This window comes from Anguilla anguilla, chromosome 1, assembly GCF_013347855.1.
Source record: "Anguilla anguilla isolate fAngAng1 chromosome 1, fAngAng1.pri, whole genome shotgun sequence".
Lineage (NCBI taxonomy): Eukaryota > Metazoa > Chordata > Actinopteri > Anguilliformes > Anguillidae > Anguilla > Anguilla anguilla.
In genome coordinates this window covers 4,526,755-4,550,463 of record NC_049201.1, presented here as the reverse complement: position 1 = coordinate 4,550,463, position 23,709 = coordinate 4,526,755, and the positions used below count along the sequence as shown (strand labels likewise).

At 42.5% G+C, this 23,709-nt stretch overlaps 1 protein-coding gene across 3 annotated transcripts; it reads right to left on the bottom strand.

Annotated features, from left to right (window-relative positions):
- Positions 1–4,680: 4,680 nt before the first annotated feature.
- LOC118228825 (sialic acid-binding Ig-like lectin 5) lies at positions 4,681–17,602 on the bottom strand. Of its 3 annotated transcripts, none has more exons than XM_035420301.1 (11): positions 17,398–17,602; positions 16,958–17,037; positions 13,928–14,308; positions 13,382–13,678; positions 12,836–13,105; positions 12,165–12,437; positions 11,163–11,429; positions 10,091–10,357; positions 8,428–8,530; positions 5,803–5,953; positions 4,681–4,925 (listed from the first exon to the last, which is right to left on the bottom strand). In XM_035420301.1, the coding sequence occupies exons 2-11, from the start codon at positions 17,001–17,003 to the stop codon at positions 4,869–4,871; spliced, it is 2,112 nt and encodes a 703-aa protein (XP_035276192.1). In that variant the 5' UTR covers positions 17,004–17,037; positions 17,398–17,602; the 3' UTR covers positions 4,681–4,868. The 3 variants fall into 3 exon arrangements, with proteins under 3 accessions (XP_035276192.1, XP_035276183.1, XP_035276203.1); XM_035420292.1 differs by having other exon boundaries at positions 16,958–17,014; XM_035420312.1 differs by lacking the exons at positions 16,958–17,037; positions 17,398–17,602 and adding an exon at positions 14,668–14,968.
- Positions 17,603–23,709: the final 6,107 nt, after the last annotated feature.

Below are 23,709 nucleotides of genomic sequence, written 5' to 3'. Positions count from 1 at the left end.
GTGGAGCTTAAATTTAGTACTTCCCACTTATTACTTTTGTTAGTCATGTCCTGTTTTTGACACCATTATTTCCCAATTCTTTGACACCAATATTTATGAGCCCCTTCCTTCTTCATTTAAAAAAAAAAATGCTGGTGCTCATCTCCCACATATAAGGCAGAACCTTCCATTCGTTCTACGTATATGCTTGCGTACAATGCTTAATTCGCAGGGCAGAAACTGTGTGTATTGCGTGTTTGTTCTAATTGCACGTTTTTAATATGAAGCACTCACTGCTGCAGGTTGTTAATCTTATGGCTCAGGTTGACCTTTGTCCACTCTGCATCCTCCCTCCTTTGCTAGCCGTATGATACATCATGGAGGTGGCGGCTGGTGCTCTTGAATACATTCCTTTCCCATATACATTGGGCCTGTGCTCTCTGACTACATGTCTTTCCCAATACATTGGGCTTGTGCTTTTTGAGTACATATATATTTATTTCCTACTCTATGGCGTCCAAAAGTATCTTGTGCACTCACAGCTCTCTTGAAACACCACGGCCAATGCATTTTCACACATTTTAAGACGGAAACTGCAAAGTATTAAAAAAAAGTATTTTAAGCCCCCACCCTCAAGGAAGCTAGCACATGCTTCCTCCTGCCAGTGCAGTGGACTGTCCATCAAGGTTAACATTTTATCTGAACTGCAATAACTATATAAAATATATCTTACTTTTTAGAATGTACACATGTTGAAAGCCATAGGTAAAGGCTAAAGATAAAAACAATCGAATTCAGAATACCCGATGTTACAAATGCATTTGTACATGTATTTTATCTTGATTCATTTTCTGGCTCCAGTATTTTGTATTTTATTTTGATGCACTTAGTTGAGGGGTATTTTGTATTTTGTAACAAGATACATTTTGATGTATCTTTGCCCATCTCTGCCTGCACCCACACTCGCCCTTGATACACCTGCCCCAAGGGTGCCAACTCTTACTCTTAATTATTCAATTAGGAAAGTCCCAGCACTAGTGTGTGTACTGTACACTAGTTGTCCAGGAAGCTAAGGTAAGCTAAATGACCTTTGGTATCCACGTATTGTACGTCGCTTTGGATAAAAGAGTCTGCCAAATAAATGTAATGCAATTAGCTGCAACAAAAACCAGCACACACAACCAGCTATACTTAACTGAACAACCCCTCATTATCCCTGCAGTTGAATTACCAAGATCCATAAATGCAAGCAATTCCAATTGGCATATGTTACAGTACCTTGAATGACACTGCAAAGAACAGATGATCTCCTGAAGGAACCCATGAGCTCTGTATCTAACGTAAGAAAAAGACACTGACTTCATGGGTCAAATGTAACAAAACAAACAAACAAAAAAAAATAGAAACAGACGTGATTATTTACAGGATGAAAATGATTTTAGACTGTCTGGCAGCAGAAGAAAGAGGTACTAATCCCTGGTGTTTTATCAAATGTACAGTTTGAAAAACTGTGTTATTTCGAGATTTAACTTTGAAGACATCATTTTATGCAGTTGATTGCTACATGACAAACATTCATTTCCTCAGAAAGATACTTTTAATTAGTTGAAAAAAGACACCACATAAGTCACTTCCTCTGTCAAATCAATTGACATACCATCACAATCAGAAATATTATGAGTAGCCGAGCGATAAATATAACGTTGTGTGTTACGAACCTGCAGGATCTTGAAGTTGTCGTCTTGCTTTTGAGAAGTGCGTGTGGTTTGCATGGGTCACGCACAGAGCTGCGTTCCTCTTTCAGAACGTCAGGACGGATGCAGAGCTGAAGATTATCTTCTGCAGGGCATGACTACTACGACACAAAACCGTGACCTCAGATAGCAATGAATTAATCACTGTGGCCAGCTCTAGTCTTTACACCAGCCTAGGAGAGATTGGGGGGGGGGGGGGTTAGCTCATACCCTCATCCAAAAAAAATCATTAAAATACTGCATATCAGAAAGAAAGAAAAAAAAAAACATTACAGAAAATTTTGAAAAAAAGAGAAAAATGAAGTTCAAAAATAATATAAAAGACAACACAAAATGTAACATATACACAGTACTGGACAGGTGAGGGGTCTGTACATAAGAGTGCTGCGTTTAGACGGTGGTGGCCATTCGTACAGCTGGGGGAGACACCTCATAGGGGAGTGTGGAGGACCGCTCTGATGGGGCCTGGGGGGGGGGGGGGGGATAAACAGATTAAATGAACAGGCCGGGGGGGGGGGGGGGAGGGGGGATTACAGAGTTAGCGGGATACCTGCGCCGCATGTGGAACGTGGACCGAAGTGGAAAGAGCCGTTCTGGGTGACACTCTGCGCAGTGATCCAGGTAACTCAGGTAATCCTTCTACGTGAACTAGCCCCTCTGCGTGAGGGGAAGACGTGACACTCCAGAGCACATTCAGGTAACTCAGAACATTCTCACACTGATATAACACTGGGGGAAAAAAAACATTCCAGTAACATTGTGAGAACATTTTGTGTTAGCTGGGATGCTGCTCTTGATGGGTTACAGAAGGTCTGTCCATCTCATCATTTCATCATCACTTATTTTCTCAGCAGATGCTCTCTCTATCCTTATCTACAGTAATTATGTGTGATTACGTGTTTCACTGCCTGTGCGCTTGTAACGGTATGCGTTACAAAAAGAGCTTATTGGCCCAGAGGGCATATTGGCTGGGATTCAATCAACATTTATCCTTAACTTGGACTTAGGAATTTAATGCAAGAATTATTTCTCTCTCTCTCTCTATCTCTCTCTCTTTACAAATACAGTTCAGTGAGTTCTTTCCACTGGGGTTTTATATTTGGAGGTTCAGGCCTGGTTTTTGCCCTTATCTGTTAACTCTGTAAAGCATCTTTGTGACAGTTTTCTGTACAGAGAATGCTATACAGATCAAACTGATTTGGTTTGGTTCAACAATCTCTAAAACTAACTCAAATTAAGTTTGTGAAGAAAAAGTAAAATGTCAGAGTTGAGGACTAATTCTAATTGTGTACAATGCTAGTGTGAGCGTGTGCACGTGTGTGTGTGTGTGTGTGTGTGTGTAATGTGTGTACAATGACCTCATATAAACCCAGATTAAATCATGTCTTGTTTATTTGAAATGGTCACCCAGCACGATAACAGCCATCTCCAGCACTTAGCCTTAACCATGTCAAGGCCTTAGCTTCCCCTTTGCTGTTGTACAATTAGCTTTCCATCGATTCCACACATTCTCTTTGTCGTGTTGTCTGATGGAGTTTAATTTAATGCTGTCCGCTGTACCATGGGGATTGTAGCGCTCAAGGCATTAAAGAAAAAACAACAACCCTGGTGAATCAACAGAATTCAAATACAGAATGCATTCATTAATCACCATGACAATGTCAACTTCCTGCACCGAGTCAGGGAACTCCTCTGTTGTATTAGAGAAAACAAATTGATATTTTGTTTTAATCTCCAGCTTTCATGTGCTATCCCATATAAATCTGCAAAAGCCACGTCACTCCATCAAAAACTGCAAATGGCCTTTGGAAATCGGTTGGGAGCCTTTCTGGTGAATTAGCTATTGGAAGGAATTGGCTTATTTTTGCACCAGACACTCAGTCTAGTTCACGACATTCCCCACAATGCCTGGTGAATTGTCATGAAGAGCATTAAGAAAAGGGCGCTAGGTGAATTTGTTGTGTTATTAGCTCCCTTAATTGATCATTTAAGTGCTGAATAACAATGAATACTCCAGGACAAAGAACCCAGATCCCCCTCTTAAGGATTTGGAGGGAGAGCCACAGTTTCAACTAATCAGGGTTCGAATGATTTACCCTATGAAGACACATTATGTCAGAAATAGCTATACGTAATATGATAAATAAATGTTCCCTATTCGGAGAACTATTATATTTTTGATAAACTAAAGCTTGCATTTTCTCTAATGTTCTATATAGCAAGAAAGGGGGTTTCTCTAGAAAGGGGGTTACGTTTTAAAATATATATATATTAATTACTCATTACATATTACTGACACACAGGTGAAGATGAGCTGGTTCATAATTAATGAAAGTGTGTTTGGCTGATTATTGATTTAAATCAACTGTTTAAACCTGTATTGTGTTCATGTATTTAAACTCAAAAAAGGAACAACTATATTTCATTTTTTTCATTGATCAGGGGATAGGCTATAGCAAAGTCAACATATGTATAAGGCCACTGAGGATCAGACATTACACTACATTACAAACATTTAGCAGACGCTCCTATCCAGAGCAACTTACTCAACTTTTACACAGCATTTCACATTGTATCCATTTATACAGCTGGATATATTCTGAAGCAATACAGGTTAAGTACATTACATTAAAGGCATTTAGCAGATGCTCTTATCCAGAGCGACTTACACAACTTGTATTGCATTTAAACTGCATCCATTTATACAGCTGGATATATACTGAAGCAACGCAGGTTAAGTACTTTGCTCAAGGGTACAACAACAATGTCCCACCTGGGAATCGAACCTGCGACCTCTAGGTTACAAGACAAGCTCCTTACCCATCAGGTGTGAAAACTCCTGGTAGATGTATACTTGTCTACTACACACACTTCATACTAATTATTTATATATGATAATGGGCAACGGGTGTGCTGGCTGTTTTTTAAAATTATTATTATTTTTAAAATTATGTACCTTTGGCGCCATCTGGTGTCTGAAACCAAAATGGCACCCATTGTAACTAAGGTCATAAACGCATGAAATGAGTGTCCACTGGTTACTTCAGAGAATACCGTAAAATATGAATGCTGAGTACACTGAAGCGCTTTTGATCTGGAAGCAGATGACCGACAGCTGTGACTGTCCTGCAGATCTCAGTAATTTTGGTACACATCGTCATCATATGAAGGTTGTCTCTTCATTTCCTGATACTTCAAAGCACACACACACACACAAAAGCAAACAAACAAACAAAAAGAAAATTAGCACAAATATACAGCAGAAAATGTCTTCCCAAAAATGCTGGGAGACTTCGTCTGGATAAGGAGCACGTGCATTGCGGATTTTCACACAATAGTATTGTCCAGAGGTGGAAAGTCCAGGGGTCAGAAAGAGAATGTCCTGCCCTGTCCTACCTACAAGCTCAGCCAGCTGATTTCACCAATTAGTTCTGCTTCCTGGTTGAAGAATTGTGCTAATTTGCAAATCCATGTGATTGGAACAAAAGAATCGAGGAGAACTTTTACTACCTGGACCTGGGTTTTCCACCTCTGGTTTTGTTGTTTTGCAGACGATGTGCCCACTGGGCACGTTTTGAAGTGTGCACATATACACATTTATGTTGACATTTCTATTGATATCATTTAACAGACTCTCTTGTCCTGAGTGACTTTAAAAATTATAGGACAAGACAGCTTCATACCCATGTTTTCAGCAAGCAAAAACTCCCATGACTCCTGTCCACATAAGTTCCACAGACATTGTCTAATTTGACAGCTTTCATGAAATACGTTCCACGTGTCATGACTGCATGAATGGAAAATATCCGTACCACTTTGTCTTTCCTTGATTTTAAAAATCAATGTCTGGCTAACCTTTACATCCATTCATCCACCAATTATCTGTACCCACTTATCCTGAGCAGAGCGTATCCCAGCGTGCATTGGGCGAGAGGCAGGAATACACCCTGGACAGGCCACCAATTTATCGCAAGGCCTTTTAAATCCTTTCCACAAAGTCCCAAAATCCTCACGATACGTTCATTATGCAAGAGATGTGTGAAAGTGTCTTTTGAAGGATGTACTGTACCCTGGGTGCGTCTTCCACCTCGTACATACTCTCTGGCAGTGCATGGGCAGGAGGGCATGCTCTTATATTTGAGTACAAACTGTCAATCTTCACTTCCTCCTCTCCAGCACATTTCACTTCTTTTAGGGAAAGGTCTGCATGTTTGGGGCGCCTGTCACAGAGAGGTGGAGGTGGAGAGGGACAAGAAGAGGGGGAGAGGGAGGGGGGGAGAATGGGGAGGGAGAAAGAGAGAGGGGGGAATGAGAGAGAGGGAGGAGAACGAAGAGGGAGAGAGAGAGGGGGAGGGAGGGAGAGTAGAGAGAGAGAGGGGGGAAGGAGAGAGGGGGGAGAACGGAGAGGGAGGGGGAGGGAGAGAGAGGGAGGGGTGAGAGAGAAAGTGAGAGAGAAGGAAATAGAGTGAAATAAAAGGAAGTTAAGCTAAAAGGAACAGCACTTTGGTAAAAAAAATTATAACAAAAAGACATGCAACATTTGCTTGCATTCTGGATAAGCGACTGAATTTGTAGAATTAATTTTTTTTTGGCACAAAATCCTGGTATCATCTTAATTTTCCCCATGTAAATAAATGACCTTTGTGCAAGAATTAAATTCATTAAGCATTATGACACTATCAGCATTAAAGTTACAATCTCGAAGATTTCCGTTTCGTTCTCTTTGGCGGTGCCAATGGCGAGAAGCGGTAATTGCAGGTGTGTTTTTGGACCTCACTTCCCATAGACCAAACCGGACCCAACCAGTGTCGCCTGTTTGACGTCAGTCAGTTGGCACCTGGGCTACGCCAACTATTACACTTATTATTTACTGAATAAAAAATGGTTGTTATACAACAACGCTATGTACATACTCATTAATTGTCTAACATTAGACTAACTTAAGATGTCTTTACACTGCTGAGCTGGGTTAAAATGCTGCAGCAGACCTGGGGTAGAAAAATCCACCTTTTGCCCGGTATGAACATCTTTACACTGCAGAGAATTCGCGGGATTCGCTGTGGCTCGTGCAATTATGTATCTCGTGCACAATGAACAGTCTTTTTCGTGAATGATTGTTGTGTGATATTTCTGAAACAACTGCCTTGTTTCTGGTTTTGCTAGCTGAACTGTTCGAGAATGAAGCTGAGCTGGGTGTTAAATTAGCAATCAGAATAATAAGAATAAAACAAAAACAAAGGAGATTTCATCAAAAAAGGGCATCAAGGCTGAAGGAACATACGAGGAAGCGTAATAAAATAACAACACTAAACCATACTGTCGTATTCTTTTATTTAGTTTTCTCCGGCTTGACATCTTTACACAGAAATCAGACCCGGCTCTGCTCCACCTATACCCCGGCTTTATTGCGATCAATATATTGATGAACTTGATGGCAATGTAAATAACGGTAACGTTAAGGCCAGTTCAGATCAATGATTCGCAACGAGACGAAACGGTTTCAGAATGTTGCAGAGAAAATTGCAGCGGTGTGAACTGGTCGTTTGCAGAGCGTCTGAAGCAGAGACTGTAAAAAATAGCCGTTGCCTAGGGTCTCAAAAGACCCACCTTGTCAAATCGCCAAGTGCAGTTTTAGAACGTTTACAATCAGACGTCTTGGAATTCTGCAAGTTGCATCCAGTCTCGTTGCGAATCATAGATCTGAACTGGGCTTGGCTTTAGTTAGCTACACTGCAACGTTGCAACAAGGTAGCATTGCATTCGATAGACGGTTTGCGAGGTCGGTACCGGGCGGTAGCGTTAGCTAGCGTTTTTTCTTAATTGTTAGCTGACATTAGATTGTTTTAATTACATTAGCTAGCTAGCTAACGCAACGTTACCTGCTACGAGAGATGGATACTGGGCACAACGTTGTCTAAACTAATGTTGCCTTTCTTGACATGGTCCGGTAGCTAGCGTCAGCTGTGCAAATAGCTTAATTTATAGCGTAATTTAGTAATGTTACATTGTCATCAAATGTAATACGAAATCTACATCAACAAATAATATGACCTCTCGTGTTACACAAAAACGTATTAGGGTTCCATAACCCGCTCCCTTTCTCTGTTATTGTAACGCTAGCAGACAACGGAAAAAATAGTACGCCGCTCACACACAAGTGAGTTGAAGAGCAAGCCTGTTGCGTCCACCTACACTCTCTGGCGGACCAACCTCTGATGGGTGATGGAAAACGCGTCACTAACTATCCGCCGCTTGTGATTTCTTCCCGGGAATGTCAACACAGACACCCAGTTCTATAATCATTAATAATAATAATAATAATAATAATAATAATAAGCTCAATCACCATTGTGTTACCTAATTCAGCGATAGATAGTGACTTAACAGAAATTTATTTTAATGAAAATCTTCGAGATTATTACTTTAAAAGCGCCTTGGTATAAATCTTGAATTAATTCTTGCTCACTACAGACTCCTAGATTAATGCACTGCAATTGTAATACTGGGCATATATCTGCAAATAAAATGACCTCAAAAGTCTCCGTTAATATATGCTTAGATTTCAAGTAATCCGTTTAAATGAGCAAGCCATTTATGCGAGTATAATATGAGTACTCAAGTTACTATTACCCAATTAAAGTGACACACAGTGCATACAGTGACAGTTAAGCAAATGGGTAAATTTCAAACGTACCTTTTAGTGCGTTTACAATATAAAAATGCTCCCAATAGAAGACATATGAGCACAGCTCCACCGATTGCTCCAAGGACAATTCCCCACTTTCCAAAGTGCTCCACTGTCAGAAATACAGGCATCATCATCTTTATTATCAGCCATGGCAACAGTAGTCACAGTAACAGGAATCCAAACTCTTTGAGTTTGACACGCGTTTTGAGGCTGTGCAGTATAAAGGTTAGGAAAACTGGGCTTGCAGCTGAGAGGTTGCCATTACATTACCATTTATGTTAAATGCAAGACTGCGCTTCAGTCAAAATGTTGAAACTTCCTCAATTCAGTTCAGCAAAAACAAACCATACATATGGGTACTGCACATACAAAAAAAACTGTTATGATTCATACTTCTAGTGTTTCACTAATAATAACATAATGTGGTAGAAGCCCACAGTAGGGGACTTTTGGGGTGTTGAAGTTAAGCTCTGGTCTGTAGACACAGTAAGCTCCAGAATAATATAAATGGTTAAACATACCACTTAGCACTGTAAGGGCAATAATAAAAAGGTGTAAAACATATGGAATGGTTGAAAATTTGCCAGGAAGAGGAAGCAAGTGCATGTTGTCCCCATGGATGATGAGGAAGATGGTGAGGGAGGCCATTAATAACCCAAGGATCACTGTTTAAGAATTGCAGAGATTAGTTTGTTTCTTGCAGTCAACAAGTAAAAAAAAAAAAAAACATGAAATGTCATCTCCATACCAACTGACTCTTTGGAAGGGTGGCACGAAGACAGCCCTTACTGAGCACAATAAACAAAACCAAGAATCTGGAGCTTGCCAAACCTCTCTGGAATTATGACTGGAAGAGGATGCTATTGTCAGATGAGACCAAAAATTAACGTTTTGGCCATAAGCATTTATTTACTTCCTTCAAAATGCAGTCAGTCTATTCTTCTTTAACTGACAAATAAATTGCAACACTTCCTGTTTAGTACCACAACTGTACTCACAGATAAATTGATGTTTATCGAACCTGTGTTATGAAGTTGTTCCACTGACCTACGTCGCTTTGGATAAAAGCATCTGCCAAATAAATGTAATGTAACATATTGTAATGTTGCAGTGTATTTATAAGATCGTTAAATTGCACATCAGCCATTAACTCACCGTTAATCAATCCAGTTCTACCCAGACTTAAGTAACACATTCGCACATTCGAGCACTCTGTCCCTGTAACTGCAATCATAAAAATACTCAACAGTCTTTGCACTTGTCTCACAATGTAAACTGCTATAATGTGTATATTATCGCGAGCTCAATTCAATGCAAGGTGCAGATGTCACCCGGGCTCATTTCCCTAGCCTTCCACCTCTTTTCCCTAGCCTTCCCTTGATGTTTGTCTTCCCCCTCTCACACCCCCTTCTACCACCACTGCACCACCCCTGCATTTCCTGCATTTTTTTTCCTGCATTGTATGATTCATTGTATGTATTCATGTATTGTAAAGCGTCTTTGAGACCACGAAAAGCACTATATAAAATAAATGTATTATTATTATTATTATTGTTATTATTATTATTAAATGAGCAAACTGAGGGACTGACATCATTATAGTGCGTTTTTTTTTGTGCCAGGGTCGCAGTCATGGCAACAATGCCACCATATAGCTAGCCACACTCGCCTGTGATAAGTAGCAGGTAGAAGGCGTCTCCGTGCTCATTGGTGGCATTGCAGTAGAAACGGTGGCCCCCGTCTCCCATTGGTCCAGTAAGGACAGACCTTAGGACCCGCCCACTGAGCGTGGACAACGTGTTGCCGCTCTCATTAGTGGAGGAGCCCACGGAGGACCAGGTGACCTTCGCTGGGGGGCTGGAGTCCACAATGCACTCACACCTCCACTGCCCGTTACCCAGGGTGCAACTGGAGTTCCGGAGAATAAGAGGGGCATCTGGAAGAGACACAGACAGACATGCGTGCACATCCTGAAAGGGTAAACAGATGCACGCTAAAAAAAGGGTTTGAAACATACACATACACATAATGGCCTGTAAATAGATGATGAGTCACGAATGCACTTTTGCGTCATGTCCTTACGAACCGGGATACTCAAATCTGGCCCTCAAAATCAGTAGCATTGCCCTTTTTCTCTCTCGTCTGCCTGACGGTCCATAGTCCAATAATGCCTCTGATTGGCCAGAGATTTCAGTCACCTGGTGCGTCAGGTTTAAATCACTCCCTGATTAGAGGGGAGGAATGAATCCGGTAGTACTGCTGCCCCGGAGGCCAGATTAGATTACCCCTGCTCTATACACTTGCCCCATGTGTCTTACACAGGGCCCTAAATCAGGCCGGTGAGGGTTCAGGTTTTTGATGTGGTCCAGCGCTACATCATCTGATTCTACAAATTAACCAATCATGATCTTCAGCCAAGACCTTGATAAGTAGAGTCAGGGGTCTTATGATGGGTCCCTGTGTATTATAAAATGTACGCAGGTACATCATCATAACTGCACTGGCCCACATTGCCCCTGGCCATAGCCCATTACTGCAATTGCATAGCCATTCCCCAACAAAATGCACTCGCCCACGTAATCTCCCAAAATGCACTTCAGTCGAGAACTTAGAGAAATAGAGTCAGGTGACTTTAGTGCTGGGCTCATACAAAAAAACCCACACCCACGCCAGCCCCCTTTCGGATAGGACTGGACACCCCCTGCCCTAAACTGAGAGGTCAGAGAGAGGGACGCGCTTACACTCCACGTTGACCGACGTGACGGGGGAGCTGGACTCGCCCATCTGGTTCCGGGCGGTGCATCGATAGGGTCCGGAGTCTCTGGCCACGGGACGGACCGACAGCTCGCTGGACTCCTCCTCCAGCCCGATCTCCTGCCCGTCCCGCCCCAGGTACCAGCGGTATCCCGACGCCGGTGGGTAGCCCTGTCCAGTGCAGGACAGGGTCACCCCCTCTCCCTCACGGGGGCGGGACGGGTGCTGGGTCACCATCACATTAGAGAGAGGCGCTGAAACAAAAGAAATATGTATTTAGAAACTGTGTTGAAAATTGCATGGTGTTACTTTTAAATGTTTGTGTATTTTAAATATCCCTTTAAATAACCCTTAAAGAACTTATATAGTGCATGCATGTGTGTTTTTGTGTCTGAGTATGCATGCATTATGTGTGCACGTGCACATGCATGTGCATGAATGTGTTCATATGCATGTGTGTGCATGTGCATGTATGCAGGGGCGTGGTTGTGTTCATGTGCGTGTGTGTGTGCATGTGTGTGTGTGTTTGTATGCATGCATGTGAGCTGTGTGTGCATGCATGAATGTGCCTGTGTGTGTGTGCGTGTGCGTGTGTGGTAGTGTTCATGTGCGTGTGTGTGCAGGTGCACGTGTGTGTGTGCGCCTGTGCGTGCGTGTGCGTATGCGTGTGTGTACGCATGCATGTGCGTGTGTGTGTACATGCGTGTGTGTTTGTATGCATGCATGTGAGCTGCGTGTGCATGCATGTGCATGTATGTGTGTGTGTGTGTGTGTGTGTGTGGTGCATGTGTGTGTACACGTGTATGTCTGCGTGTGCGTGTGTGCATGTGTGCATGCGCCTGTGTGTGCGTGCGTGTGTGTGTGTGTGTGTGTGGTGCATGTGTGTGTACACGTGTATGTCTGCGTGTGTGCATGCGCCTGTGTGTGTGTGTGTGTGTGTGTGTGTGTGTGTACGCATGCATGTGCGTGTGGGAGGCAGTCACACACACCTTTCACATACACCCTGAGGAGGCGCTCCTTCTGGCCGTGCCGGTTGCTGGAGACGCAGGTGACGCTCACCTGCTCGGTGGCGGCTTTGCCGGCCCACTCTCCCCTCACCGTGTGCACGCTGGTGGTGCTGGGCCGGGCGGGGCTGGCCTCCTGGGTCACCCCGTCCACCCTCCACTGCAGGGAGGCCGAGGGCCTGGCCGTAGCCTCACACCAGCAGCTCACAGCCCCAGCATAGAAGGAGCACCCCGAGGCCTTGGATATGGAGGGCTGGTCTGGAGGGGAAGCAGAGGCCTGGGTTCAGACAGCAGCAGCCTTCACTTTCACCAGGGGGTGGAGCCAATGGGGTACATCAGGGGAAAGGGGTGGAGCCAAGGGGCTATGTCCGGGAAAGGGGTGGGGCTAAGGGGGTACATCAGGGGAAAAGGGTGGGGCTAAGGAGATATATTTGGGGAAGGGGTGGAGTTAGGGGAGTATAACAGAGAAAGGGGTGGAGCTAAGAGCTTATAACAGGGAAAGTTTCCCAGGCACTACCGAGTCTAGGGGGCCCATAGAGGTGGGGTGTGTATGTTTGTGAAAGAGGACCGCTTGAAAAAGAGATGACAGTAAACACACACACACACACACACACACACACTGTAATCCCATAATCCCAAAAACACAAAGTACCCACACTCTTTGATGACTTCAAAGTCAGGCGAGCTGCCACTCCCCACGCTGTTGCTGGCTTTGCAGCGGTACAGTTTCTGGTCGCGGTTTCGCAGTTGCATAACTCTTATGTTCTTAGAGCTGACCTCCAATAGCTTGGGCTGGCCTTGATCCATAAAGTACCACTGGAAGGAGGTCGCAGGGGGGTTGGCCTGACTGCTGCAGGACAGGGACACGCTTCCACCAGGTGGAAGTGCGTTCGAGGATCCATGGACACTCACAGATTTCGGGGGATCTGGGGAAAGGATAAAAATGGGTAATTGGGCCAATAGGGATGCCTGGTCGGCCCGCAGGTAGAGGGTACCAATGTTTGGCTGGCATTCTGGTGGAGCATTGCTGGAATGTTGCTGGGATGTTGTGACTGACAAAATTAGGGCACACAACTACCAATAAAACATTATTTTTTAAATGTATTTTCTCCATTATTCCACATGAAATTCTTCTTTTGCCTGATAGTGCTTTGGTAAGTGGTATGCTTTATGCTCAGGTTGCGGTAACCATGGCAACTCACAGGTGACACGGAGCACAATCTCTCTGCTGGCTGTCCGGCCCCCAGGATGTGTGACATCACACACCACGCCCCTCCCATGATCCACCGAGTTCACTTTCCAGGACGTCTCCACGGAGATGCGCCAACGCCCCTCCTCTTCCTCATTGTGGCTCCAACGGAGCGCCCCCGTGTGGTTGCGGAAGGAGACGGAAGGGGGGGAAGGGGGGCAGGTGTGGATGACATCACAGGACAGTCTCACCACATCCCCCTCTGTCAGATCACTGCTCAGCACCCTTATCTCCGGCTGAGTGGCGTTCTCTGCGGATAAAACAAATCGCGCACATGCACATTTAAAGTGATAGGGGTTTGTCTTCACCAACACAACACACATGGTAACCAAAAAAAATTATAAAAATGAAATAAAGATGAATTTAAAAAAACAATTTTTAAGTCAAGGTGCAATTCAGCATGTTTGGGCATTCCAACATGTCGAGAAAAAGGGGGGGGGGGGAAACAGAAGGGAAATGAGTTTAATCACAACTGCTGGTTTATTATTTTTTTATGTACCTGTAACCTCTAATTTCACCGTCTGATCATATAATTTGCCGTCCAATTGATTTGGCTTAATCCACACATAGATCTTCTCAGCGTTATGTGCTTCTCGTGTCGGGTTGATTTTGAGACTGCAGTTCCCCTTTTCCGCTCTGCCAATTAACTCCGTGCTGTCACTAAACTTATCTATGACGTCCCCCGGTTTGGATTCGCTGTATACCAGCGGGTAGCCACTACTGACGTACTGGTACCAATTGACTTCAACGGCCTCGTTAGCGGTCGGGGGAGTGAAGGAGCAAGGAACGACGATGCAAGACCCGACCGGAGCGGACATCTGGTTAGGAATCTTCACTGACAACCGCTGTTCAGCCGCAGCCACGCTCCAAACTGCCAGACCTGTTCAAAATAACAGAGACAGAAGAATTGCAATGCGGTAGGCTAAACACCAAAGGTCATAAATATCATTTTCATATTTTCACGATGGATAATACTGATATATGTTTGTTTGTTTTTTTGGGTTTTTTTTTTTTGCTATGTACACAGTATTATCTGGTCATCGCTGTCTAATATTCAGCCAATTAAGCACTTTCCCCATTAAATTTATGGGAGAGTGCTACAAGAACACAAAAACATCTGATGGTGATTTTTTTTAAACAAGCACCACCATCAGAGAGAGAGGAGTCGGTTGTCATCAGGACACTTCAGTTCACCTCTATGACCTAATTTAAAACACTCTTGCAAGCTTTCGTTGTTACCTTTGATTTCCTTCCATTTCTGTGACTGATTTCTATTATTATTTCACTGCAGCCTTCGTAAAATCCACAGTAAATTATCCCAGTGAACGTTTTTGTGTTGAAAAGTCGGTGTTAAATCCGTAAAACTTGGTGTTCAGGTTTAAATCCGACTACATTTGGTTGAAAAGTGAAAGGACGTAGCCAGGAAATTTTCGGGTAAAACTTGAGCTGTATTGGAGTTAACCTAAAAATGGTGTCCAAAAATGGTGAGCTATTGTTAGTGAATCAAAGATTACATACAATAACCCGGGCTGATCTGCGCAGTTCAGTACAACTAACTAACAGTCACTAACAAGTAAAGACAATACATCCAATCGCTCTCCTAACACTCTCCAAGCATTCCCAAGACACACTCTAAAATCCCCTGGGGCCACAGCTTCTTTTATCAATTTTTGCTAACTCCTCCTGTTGTGGAGCTTAAATTTAGTACTTCCCACTTATTTCTTTTGTTAGTCATGTCCTGTTTTTGACACCATTATTTCCCAATTCTTTGACACCAATATTTATGAGCCCCTTCCTTCTTCATTTAAAAAAAAATGCTGGCGCTCATCTCCCACATGAATCTCCCTCCCCCTTCTATCACAAATCATATATTCTGACGATACATTTGCGTATAAGGCAGAAGCTTCCTGTCATGGTTCTGTGTTCCTGTCTGTGTTTTTCCTGTTGGGCCGCCAGATGGCGGCACTTCTGTTTTGTGTCCTGCTCCCCCTGTGTAATTGTATGATTGTTTTCAATTGTCCTATTATTGTTTGCTGGTTGTCTCGTTTTCCCTTCCCTCTCTGTGGCCTGATTGTTCATGGTGCCCTCCTGTGTCTCGTCAGTGTCTGTTCTATTTAAGTTTCCCTCTTACTTGACTCAAGTGCTGGATCCTTGGTTGTGTCTGTGCGTATGCCTCTACTCATGTACCTGCTCCATGTGTTCCGGCCCATGTTCTGGTTTCCTTGTTTTTTTGGATTTTCTTTGTTCCTGTGTTGTTTTGAAGTTTTCCTTCGTTTGTTGAGAGTTGCCCTGCAAGGCCTTTTGTTCCCTTTTGTTACCTTTTCCTTAAGTAAAGTCTTTTGTTCTGATCTTTTGGAGTTTTGAGTTTGTCCCCCTCTGCGCTTGGGTCCAAACCCCCCACGCACCCTGACACTTCCGTTCGTTCTACGTATATGCTTGCATACAATGCTTAATTTGCAGGGCAGAAACTGTGTATATTACGTGTTTGTTTGAATTGCACATTTTTAATATGAAGCACTCACTGCTGCAGGTTGTTAATCTTATGGCTCAGGTTGACCTTTGTCCACTCTGCATCCTCCCACCTTTGCTAGCCGTATGATACATCATGGAGGTGGCGGCTGGTGCTCTTGAATACATGTCTTTCCCAATACATTGGGCTTGTGCTTTTTGAGTACATATTTATTTCCTACACTATGGCGTCCAGAAATATCTTGTGCACTCACAGCTCTCTTGAAACACTGCGGCCAATGCATTTTCACACATTTTAAGACAGAAACTGCAAAAGATAGGTCGCGGTATTTTAAGCCCCCACCCTCAAGGAAGCTAGCACATGCTTCCTCCTGCCAGTGCAGTGGACTGTCCATCAAGGTTAACATTTTATCTGAACTGCAATAACTATATTAAAAATATCTTACTTTTTAGAATGTACACATGTTGAAAGCCATAGGTAAAGGCTAAAGATAAAAACAATCGAATTCAGAATACCCGATGTTACAAATGCATTTTCCTGTATTTTGAAAATACAAAATACATGTATTTTATCTTGATTCATTTTCTGGCTCCAGTATTTTGTATTTTATTTTGATGCATTTAGTTGAGGGGTATTTTGTATTTTGTAACATGATACAATTTGATGTATCTTTGCCCATCTCTGCCTGCACCCACACTCGCCCTTGATACACCTGCCCCAAGGGTGCCAACTCTTACTCTTAATTATTCAATTAGGAAAGTGCCAGCACTAGTGTATGTACTGTACACTAGTTGTCCAGGAAGCTAAGGTAAGCTAAATGACCTTTGGTATCCACGTATTGTACGTCGCTTTGGATAAAAGAGTCTGCCAAATAAATGTAATGCAATTAGCTGCAACAAAAACCAGCACACACAACCAGCTGCCCTGTTCTAGAGTTGCGCTCAATGCTTACACTAGTACTTACGTCTATACTTAACTGAACAACCCCTCATTATCCCTGCAGTTGAATTACCAAGATCCATAAATGCAAGCAATTCCAATTGGCGTATGTTACAGTACCTTGAATGACACTGCAAAGAACAGATGATCTCCTGAAGGAACCCATGAGCTCTGTATCTAACGTAAGAAAAAGACACTGACTTCATGGGTCAAATGTAACAAAACAAACAAACAAAAAAAAATAGAAACAGACGTGATTATTTACAGGATGAAAATGATTGTAAACTGTCTGGCAGCAGAAGAAAGAGGTACTAATCCCTGGTGTTTTATCAAATGTACAGTTTGAAAAACTGTTATTTCGAGATTTAACTTTGAAGACACATCATTTTATGCAGTTGATTGCTACATGACAAACATTCATTTCCTCAGAAAGATACTTTTAATTAGTTGAAAAAAGACACCACATAAGTCACTTCCTCTGTCAAACCAATTGACATACCATCACATTCAGAAATATTATGAGTTGCCGAGCGATAATTATAATGTTCTGTGTTACGAACCTGCAGGATCTTGAAGTTGTCGTCTTGCTTTTGAGAAGTGCGTGTGGTTTGCACGGGTCACGCACAGTGCTGCGTTCCTCTTTCAGAACGTCAGGACGGATGCAGAGCTGAAGATTATCTTCTGCAGGGCATGACTACTACGACACAAAACCGTGACCTCAGATAGCAATGAATTAATCACTGCGGCCAGCTCTAGTCTTTACACCACACTAGGAGAGATTGGGGAGGGGGGGGTGGGGGGGGGGGGGGTTAGCTCATACCCTCATCCCCAGCCCTAGATAGATCCCCCACCCCACCCCACCCCCCTCTTCTAGACAGTATTGTGCATTTTATTTTATTTATTTTAATGTTGGAATGTAGTTCAAAAATCCGGTGATTGGCAGCTCATATGAACACTTGTTTTGTAAACTAATGCAAAATGGAGATGGTACACTGGGTATTAAGTAATGTATAATGTCGCCATTAATAAGAGATTTAATTTCTAAAATGTCTCATTTCATGATCAGACCCAAGAAAACAGGTGCCAACCATATATTTGACTATATTTGACACACACACACACACACGCACACACACACACACACAAACACACACACCTGAGAACAGGCAATCAGGCAATGCACTTTTCTACAAACATATTAGTGTGAAAGTTTGTACTTCTGATTCTCCGATTACCTCAAAAGAGGAAACGAGCACTCCTAAAAAAAGTTCAACACGTAAAGGGGAACCATTGCTTCTTGAATCTCAGTTGATCGAGTGACTAATCATCCAAAAGTTCTCATGACTATATCCAGTATATACATGATTTTATTCTTGGACATTCATTTAAAAATAAATTAACATACAATATCTACAAAAGAATTACATCTCTTAAAAGTTGTTCACAATAGCATTGTGAGTAAATTTATTGCAATTAAATTTATAAATAAATTACCTGAATTCAGTGGGAGCCATTTTATAAACAGAAACATCACAGGTCTTGTCCTTTTATAACAGAGTTGCATCCAGTAGTTATGGGCTTCAACCACTACTGAATATTTATTTATCTTGACATTACAGATATTAAATGTATCAAGCCCTTTGGAATCAGTTTTACATATATAAAATGACAGTACTGCAAAAAAAATTAAAATACTGCATATCAGAAAGAAAGAAAAAAATTTTGAAAAAAAAAGAGGAAAATGAAGTTCAAAAATAATATAAAAGACAACAAAATGTAACATATACACAGTACTGGACAGGTGAGGGGTCTGTACATAAGAGTGCTGCACTTAAGCCACGTTTCCACCGCAGGAACTAGGGTCTAAATTTAGTTCCGGGGGCTTTGTTTTACCCCCCAAAAGGTTCCTGCTCGGGGGGTAGTACTTTCCGAAAGTACAGGAACCTTTTGGGTGGAGCTTGCAGCGCTGAACATTTCTGATTGGTCGAGTACTCGCAGCACTTTTCTGTGTCTATTTTCAGGCGCCATGTTTAAAAATATGCAGGCGCAACCCGATTTATTTTCATAATAACTTCAAATCAAAACTTGTATGTTATGCGGCGCAGTAGCCTACTTTTGGTTATAGCCTGCCAACGTCTTGGAATTATAACGTGTGCTCTTCTGTTCTTTTCTTGCTTTAGTATTCGTTTTATAAAATGCTAAGCATTCGTGCTGGGACAGCATATTACGTACTAAAACATTCAAACGGATTAATTCGGTTGCTGAATATTTTCTTCCGAATTTTCTTTGTTAGCCCATTGTAATTGACTCAAAACGTTTGATACAGTTATGTGAGGTATGCGGTAGTTCTGCGTAATTCACATTGGTGATACAGTGAAAGCAAACTGGAAATCACCTTCCGCACTTTTTGTCATGGTAAAATAACAGGTTAATTCTAGTAATCATACCTTTAGCTTTTTCAGACTGCCGTAATTTTACTCTGCCATTCTTCAATTCCACAAAAAGACCAGGAAGACTATGGACTAATTTATGGTGCATGGTTCGCATCTGGAGGGCACACTTCGCTGCTTGGCTAGCAGTAACTTCGAAGGAAAACAAACGGTGGCTGTACCACTACTAATTTAAATTTTCACACAAGTCCGAGTTTTCGTTCTATTCTTGTCATTTTGTGATTAGCCTATATAGAATTGACGATGAGAAAGTAATCAAACAGCAAATTGTTTACAACGTGTGCATGTTTTCTGCTGTTGTTGCCAGTTATATTGGAAATGTGAATGCATTCTGTCGCTTCGGATGTCAAGACATGAAAGCGAATGTTCGCATAAAAACATAATGAATGTGTTTGAGAGGATATATAAAACAGTTACAATCTGACTATTGGTCTGTTATATCCTATTTGTTGCATAACGGTCCAAGTTCAACTACCAACAACAGTTTTGCTTGACAACGGTAAAATATGCCCAAACGGCTGCAGAAGAATATTTCAATTCCATGTGATTAAATCGATCGTCCCAAGCTTTTCATGCCTCCTGTCAGCAGCTTGTGTGGAGCATTCAGATTTGGCTGGGTCACGACCGCCTGGGTATAAGCAGGAGTATGTGTGTGAGAGAAAGGGAGCGTTGAGAGAGAGAGAGAGAAAGAGAGAGAGAGAGCCGGAAAGAAAGAAAGTGCAAGAGAGAGCTGGAGGGTGAGAGAGAGACAGCATGAGAGAAAGAAAGAGCAGAAAAAAGAAAGAGCAGGAAAAAGAGAGAGAAAGCAAGAGAGGGAGAGCTGGAGGAAGAGAGAGAGCAAGAAAGGGAGAGTGTGAAAGAGGGAACAGGAAAAAGAGAGAAAGCAAGAGAGAGCAGGAGGAAGAGAGAGCAAGAAAGGGAGAGTGTGAGAGAGAGAACAGGAAAAAGAGAGAAAGCATGAGAGAGCAGGAGGAAGAGGGAGAGAGAAAGAGAGAGCTGGAAAAAGAGAGAAAGCAAGAGAGTGCAGGAAAGAGAGAGTGAGAGAGAGAGAGTGAGAGAGAGAGAGAGAGAGAGGGAGGGAGAGAGAGAGCTACAAGAGCACACAAGTTTTTTTTAAACAAACGTCACCTTGTCCACTGCCCTGGATACTGGGTACCTTGTCTCACAACCTAAAAAACAGAACACATGCTCAACCAATCAGCTCCAACTCTGAATATTTCATGATGGTGGTGGGAGATTGGTTATGAGGAGGCGATGAAGAGGGGCCTGGGTCTCACGTCTTCGCTTGCAGGCGCAACAGACGATGAGGAGGATGAGGAGGAGGACGGCGCAAGGGACCCCTGCCGCGATTCCCGCGATGGCCGCCTCGCTCAGACCTCCTGTGGCACAGAACACAGAAACACGCCAAGTGTCAGACTCTGCGGGACGGGGGGGGGGGGGGGGGGGGGCGGCTCTTAAAACCACAGCACCCCCCTTCAAGATCCTCAGCTGGTCAAAAGCCGAAACCTTCTGCTCTTAATTCTCTAACTGCAAGCCGGATGGTTTATTCTACCTGACATCTCCAATAAAGCTGAGTGCTACAGCTGCAGCAGACTGGCACTCGTATCCATTACATTACATTACATTACATTACAGGCATTTAGCAGACGCTCTTATCCAGAGCGACTTACACAACTTTTACATAGCATTTGTTTTACATTGTATCCATTTATACAGCTGGATATATACTGAAGCAATTTCGGTTAAGTACCTTGCTCAAGGGTACAACGGCAGTGTCCTACCCGGGAATTGAACCTGCGACCTTTCGGTTACAAGCCCAGTTCCTTACCCACTGTGCTACACTCCATCCTCATACCCTCGTATCCTGGGTGGAAATCTTTTTGAACGAGTGAACCAGCACTGGGTGTTTAACACCGCTCGCACCCGAGATCTCAAACTCAAATCCTGGTGGGCCGCTGCTTCTACCCATTTTAGATGTCTTCCTGCACTTAAGTGCTTAATCTTGATCACTGATCAGCTGAAGAGTCTGCACACCTCGTTTCCAAGGCCTAAACTGGAGTTAGAGAGAGAGAGAGAGCGAGAGAGAGAGAGAGCATGTGTGTGTGAGAGAGAAAGAGAGAGAGAGAAAGAGATGCAGTTGACTGGAGACAGAACGTGTGGTGGTCCTCGCTATTGAAACTGTGAACATCTGTTCAGTGAAACTAACCCATTAGCGGTTTTCTCTCTCTCATCACTGAACAGATGTTCACAGTTTCAATAGCGAGGACCACCACACGTTCTGTCTCCAGTCAACTGCATCTCTTTCTCTTTCTCTTTCTCTCTCTCTCTCTCTCTGGTGCATGCTGGGAGTTTTCGTGAGTGAGAGCATGTGTTTGGCGGGAGTGAGTGTTGCCTGTTTGAAAGCTTTTTATGTGTGATTACGTGTTTCACTGCCTGTGCGCTTGTAACGGTATGCGTTACAAAAAGAGCTTATTGGCCCAGAGGGCATATTGGCTGGGATTCAGTCAACATTTATCCTTAACTTGGACTTAGGAATTTAATGCAAGAATTATTTCTCTCTCTCTCTCTCTCTCTCTCTCTCTCAAATTCAAATTCAAATTCAAATTCAAATTCAAATTCAAAATGCTTTATTGGCATGAAATACACTTGTACTTATTGCCAAAGCGTACACATAGAAACAGGAACAGGAAACATGAAATACGAACAACATTATGGAAACGACAACAATGCAATCAACAGTGTGGCAATGGCCACAACGAGTAGGCTATACAATAATAACAATAATAAAATCATAACAATAATAATAATAACAATAATGATAATAATAATAATGTAAAAAATAAAAAAAAATAAAAAAATAAAGATATAAATTAATAAATAATTAAAATAAATATATTTGTGGTGGTCAACCAGTGTCCCTCAGATTATGGCAGGCCGAGATGTACTTTGCTGCTAGTGGAGCCGTTGGCCTTTCTCCTAGCAGGATTTGCATTTTTTCCTCATTTGTTTGGGAAAGGAAGTCTTTTATAATTAGAGAAAATTTGTTGAAATAATGTGTCCTAATTTCTGAATATTTTTCACAATGTAGGAGAAAGTGCATCTCTGTTTCCACCTCTCCTGTCTTACAGTGACCACATGTACGTTGTTCTTTTGGTAACCATGTATTCCGGTGTCTGCCTTTTTCAATTGCAAGTGCGTGGTCACTGAGCCTGTACTTGGTCAGGATCTGCCTCTGCTTTGTATCTCTGACAGAGAAGAGATATTCAGCCAATTTGTAGTCTCTTTTTAGGGTCCGATAGCAATCTAGTTTGTTTTGTGTTTTGGTTACATTATCCCAATATTCCAGATAAGAGATTTTGGTCTGTTTCATTACTTGGTTTACTTTGATTTGTTGGTAAGCAGTGCTGGTATGAAGCTGGTCTGTGATTTGTGTTAGTTGGGTTAATGGGTTAGTCAGCTTCATTACCAGCTGACTGAGGGGACTCTTTTCATGACTGAGCTCTTGGGCTTTCATTGCCTTAAATTGCAATGTGTCTTGAGGACTTGAATTGAGGTGCATCCAGAATTTTAACGCTCTTTTTTGGATGTGAATCATTAATGGATAATGGCCTAATTCTGCCCTGCATGCATTATTTGGTGTTTTCCTTTGTACTTGTAGGATGTTTCTACAAAATTCTACATGCAGGGTCTCTATTGGATGCTTGTTCCATTTGGAATAGTTCTGCTGGCTGAGTGGACCCCATACCTCACTTCCATACAGTGCAATGGGCTGAATTACACTATCAAATATTTTTAACCAGATTTTAATTGGTATAACAATTTTTTGAAGTTTTCTTTTTATAGCATAGAGTGCTCTTCGAGCTTTTTCTTTTAAAGCATTCACTGCCATGTTAAAGCTCCCTGATGCTGTAATTGTCAGACCAAGGTACGTATAATTTAAAGTGTGATCTAAGGCGGTGTTGCCTAGAAAAAACTGGAACCTGTTTTCCTGACATCTGGCTTTTTTCTGGAAGATCATTATTTTTGTCTTTTTTAAGTTTACTGTCAGTGCCCAGTTCTGACAGAAATCCTCTACCAGAGCTAGGTTCTGCTGTAACCCTTCTTCAGTGGGAGACAGCAGAACCAGGTCATCTGCATAGAGTAAGAATTTTACTTCCGTGTCATGTAGGAGGAGGCCCGGGGCTGTAGACTGTTCCAACTGCACCGCTAACTCATTAATGTAAATATTGAACAGTGTTGGACTCAGACTACAGCCCTGCCTTACTCTCTGTTTTGGTGTGAAGAACTCTGTTCTTTGGTCGCCAATTTTCACTCCACATTTATTTTCTGAGTACATTGATTTAATTATATCATAAACTTTACCCCCTACACCACTTTGGAGAATTTTGTAGTATAATCCGTCATGCCAAATCGAGTCAAATG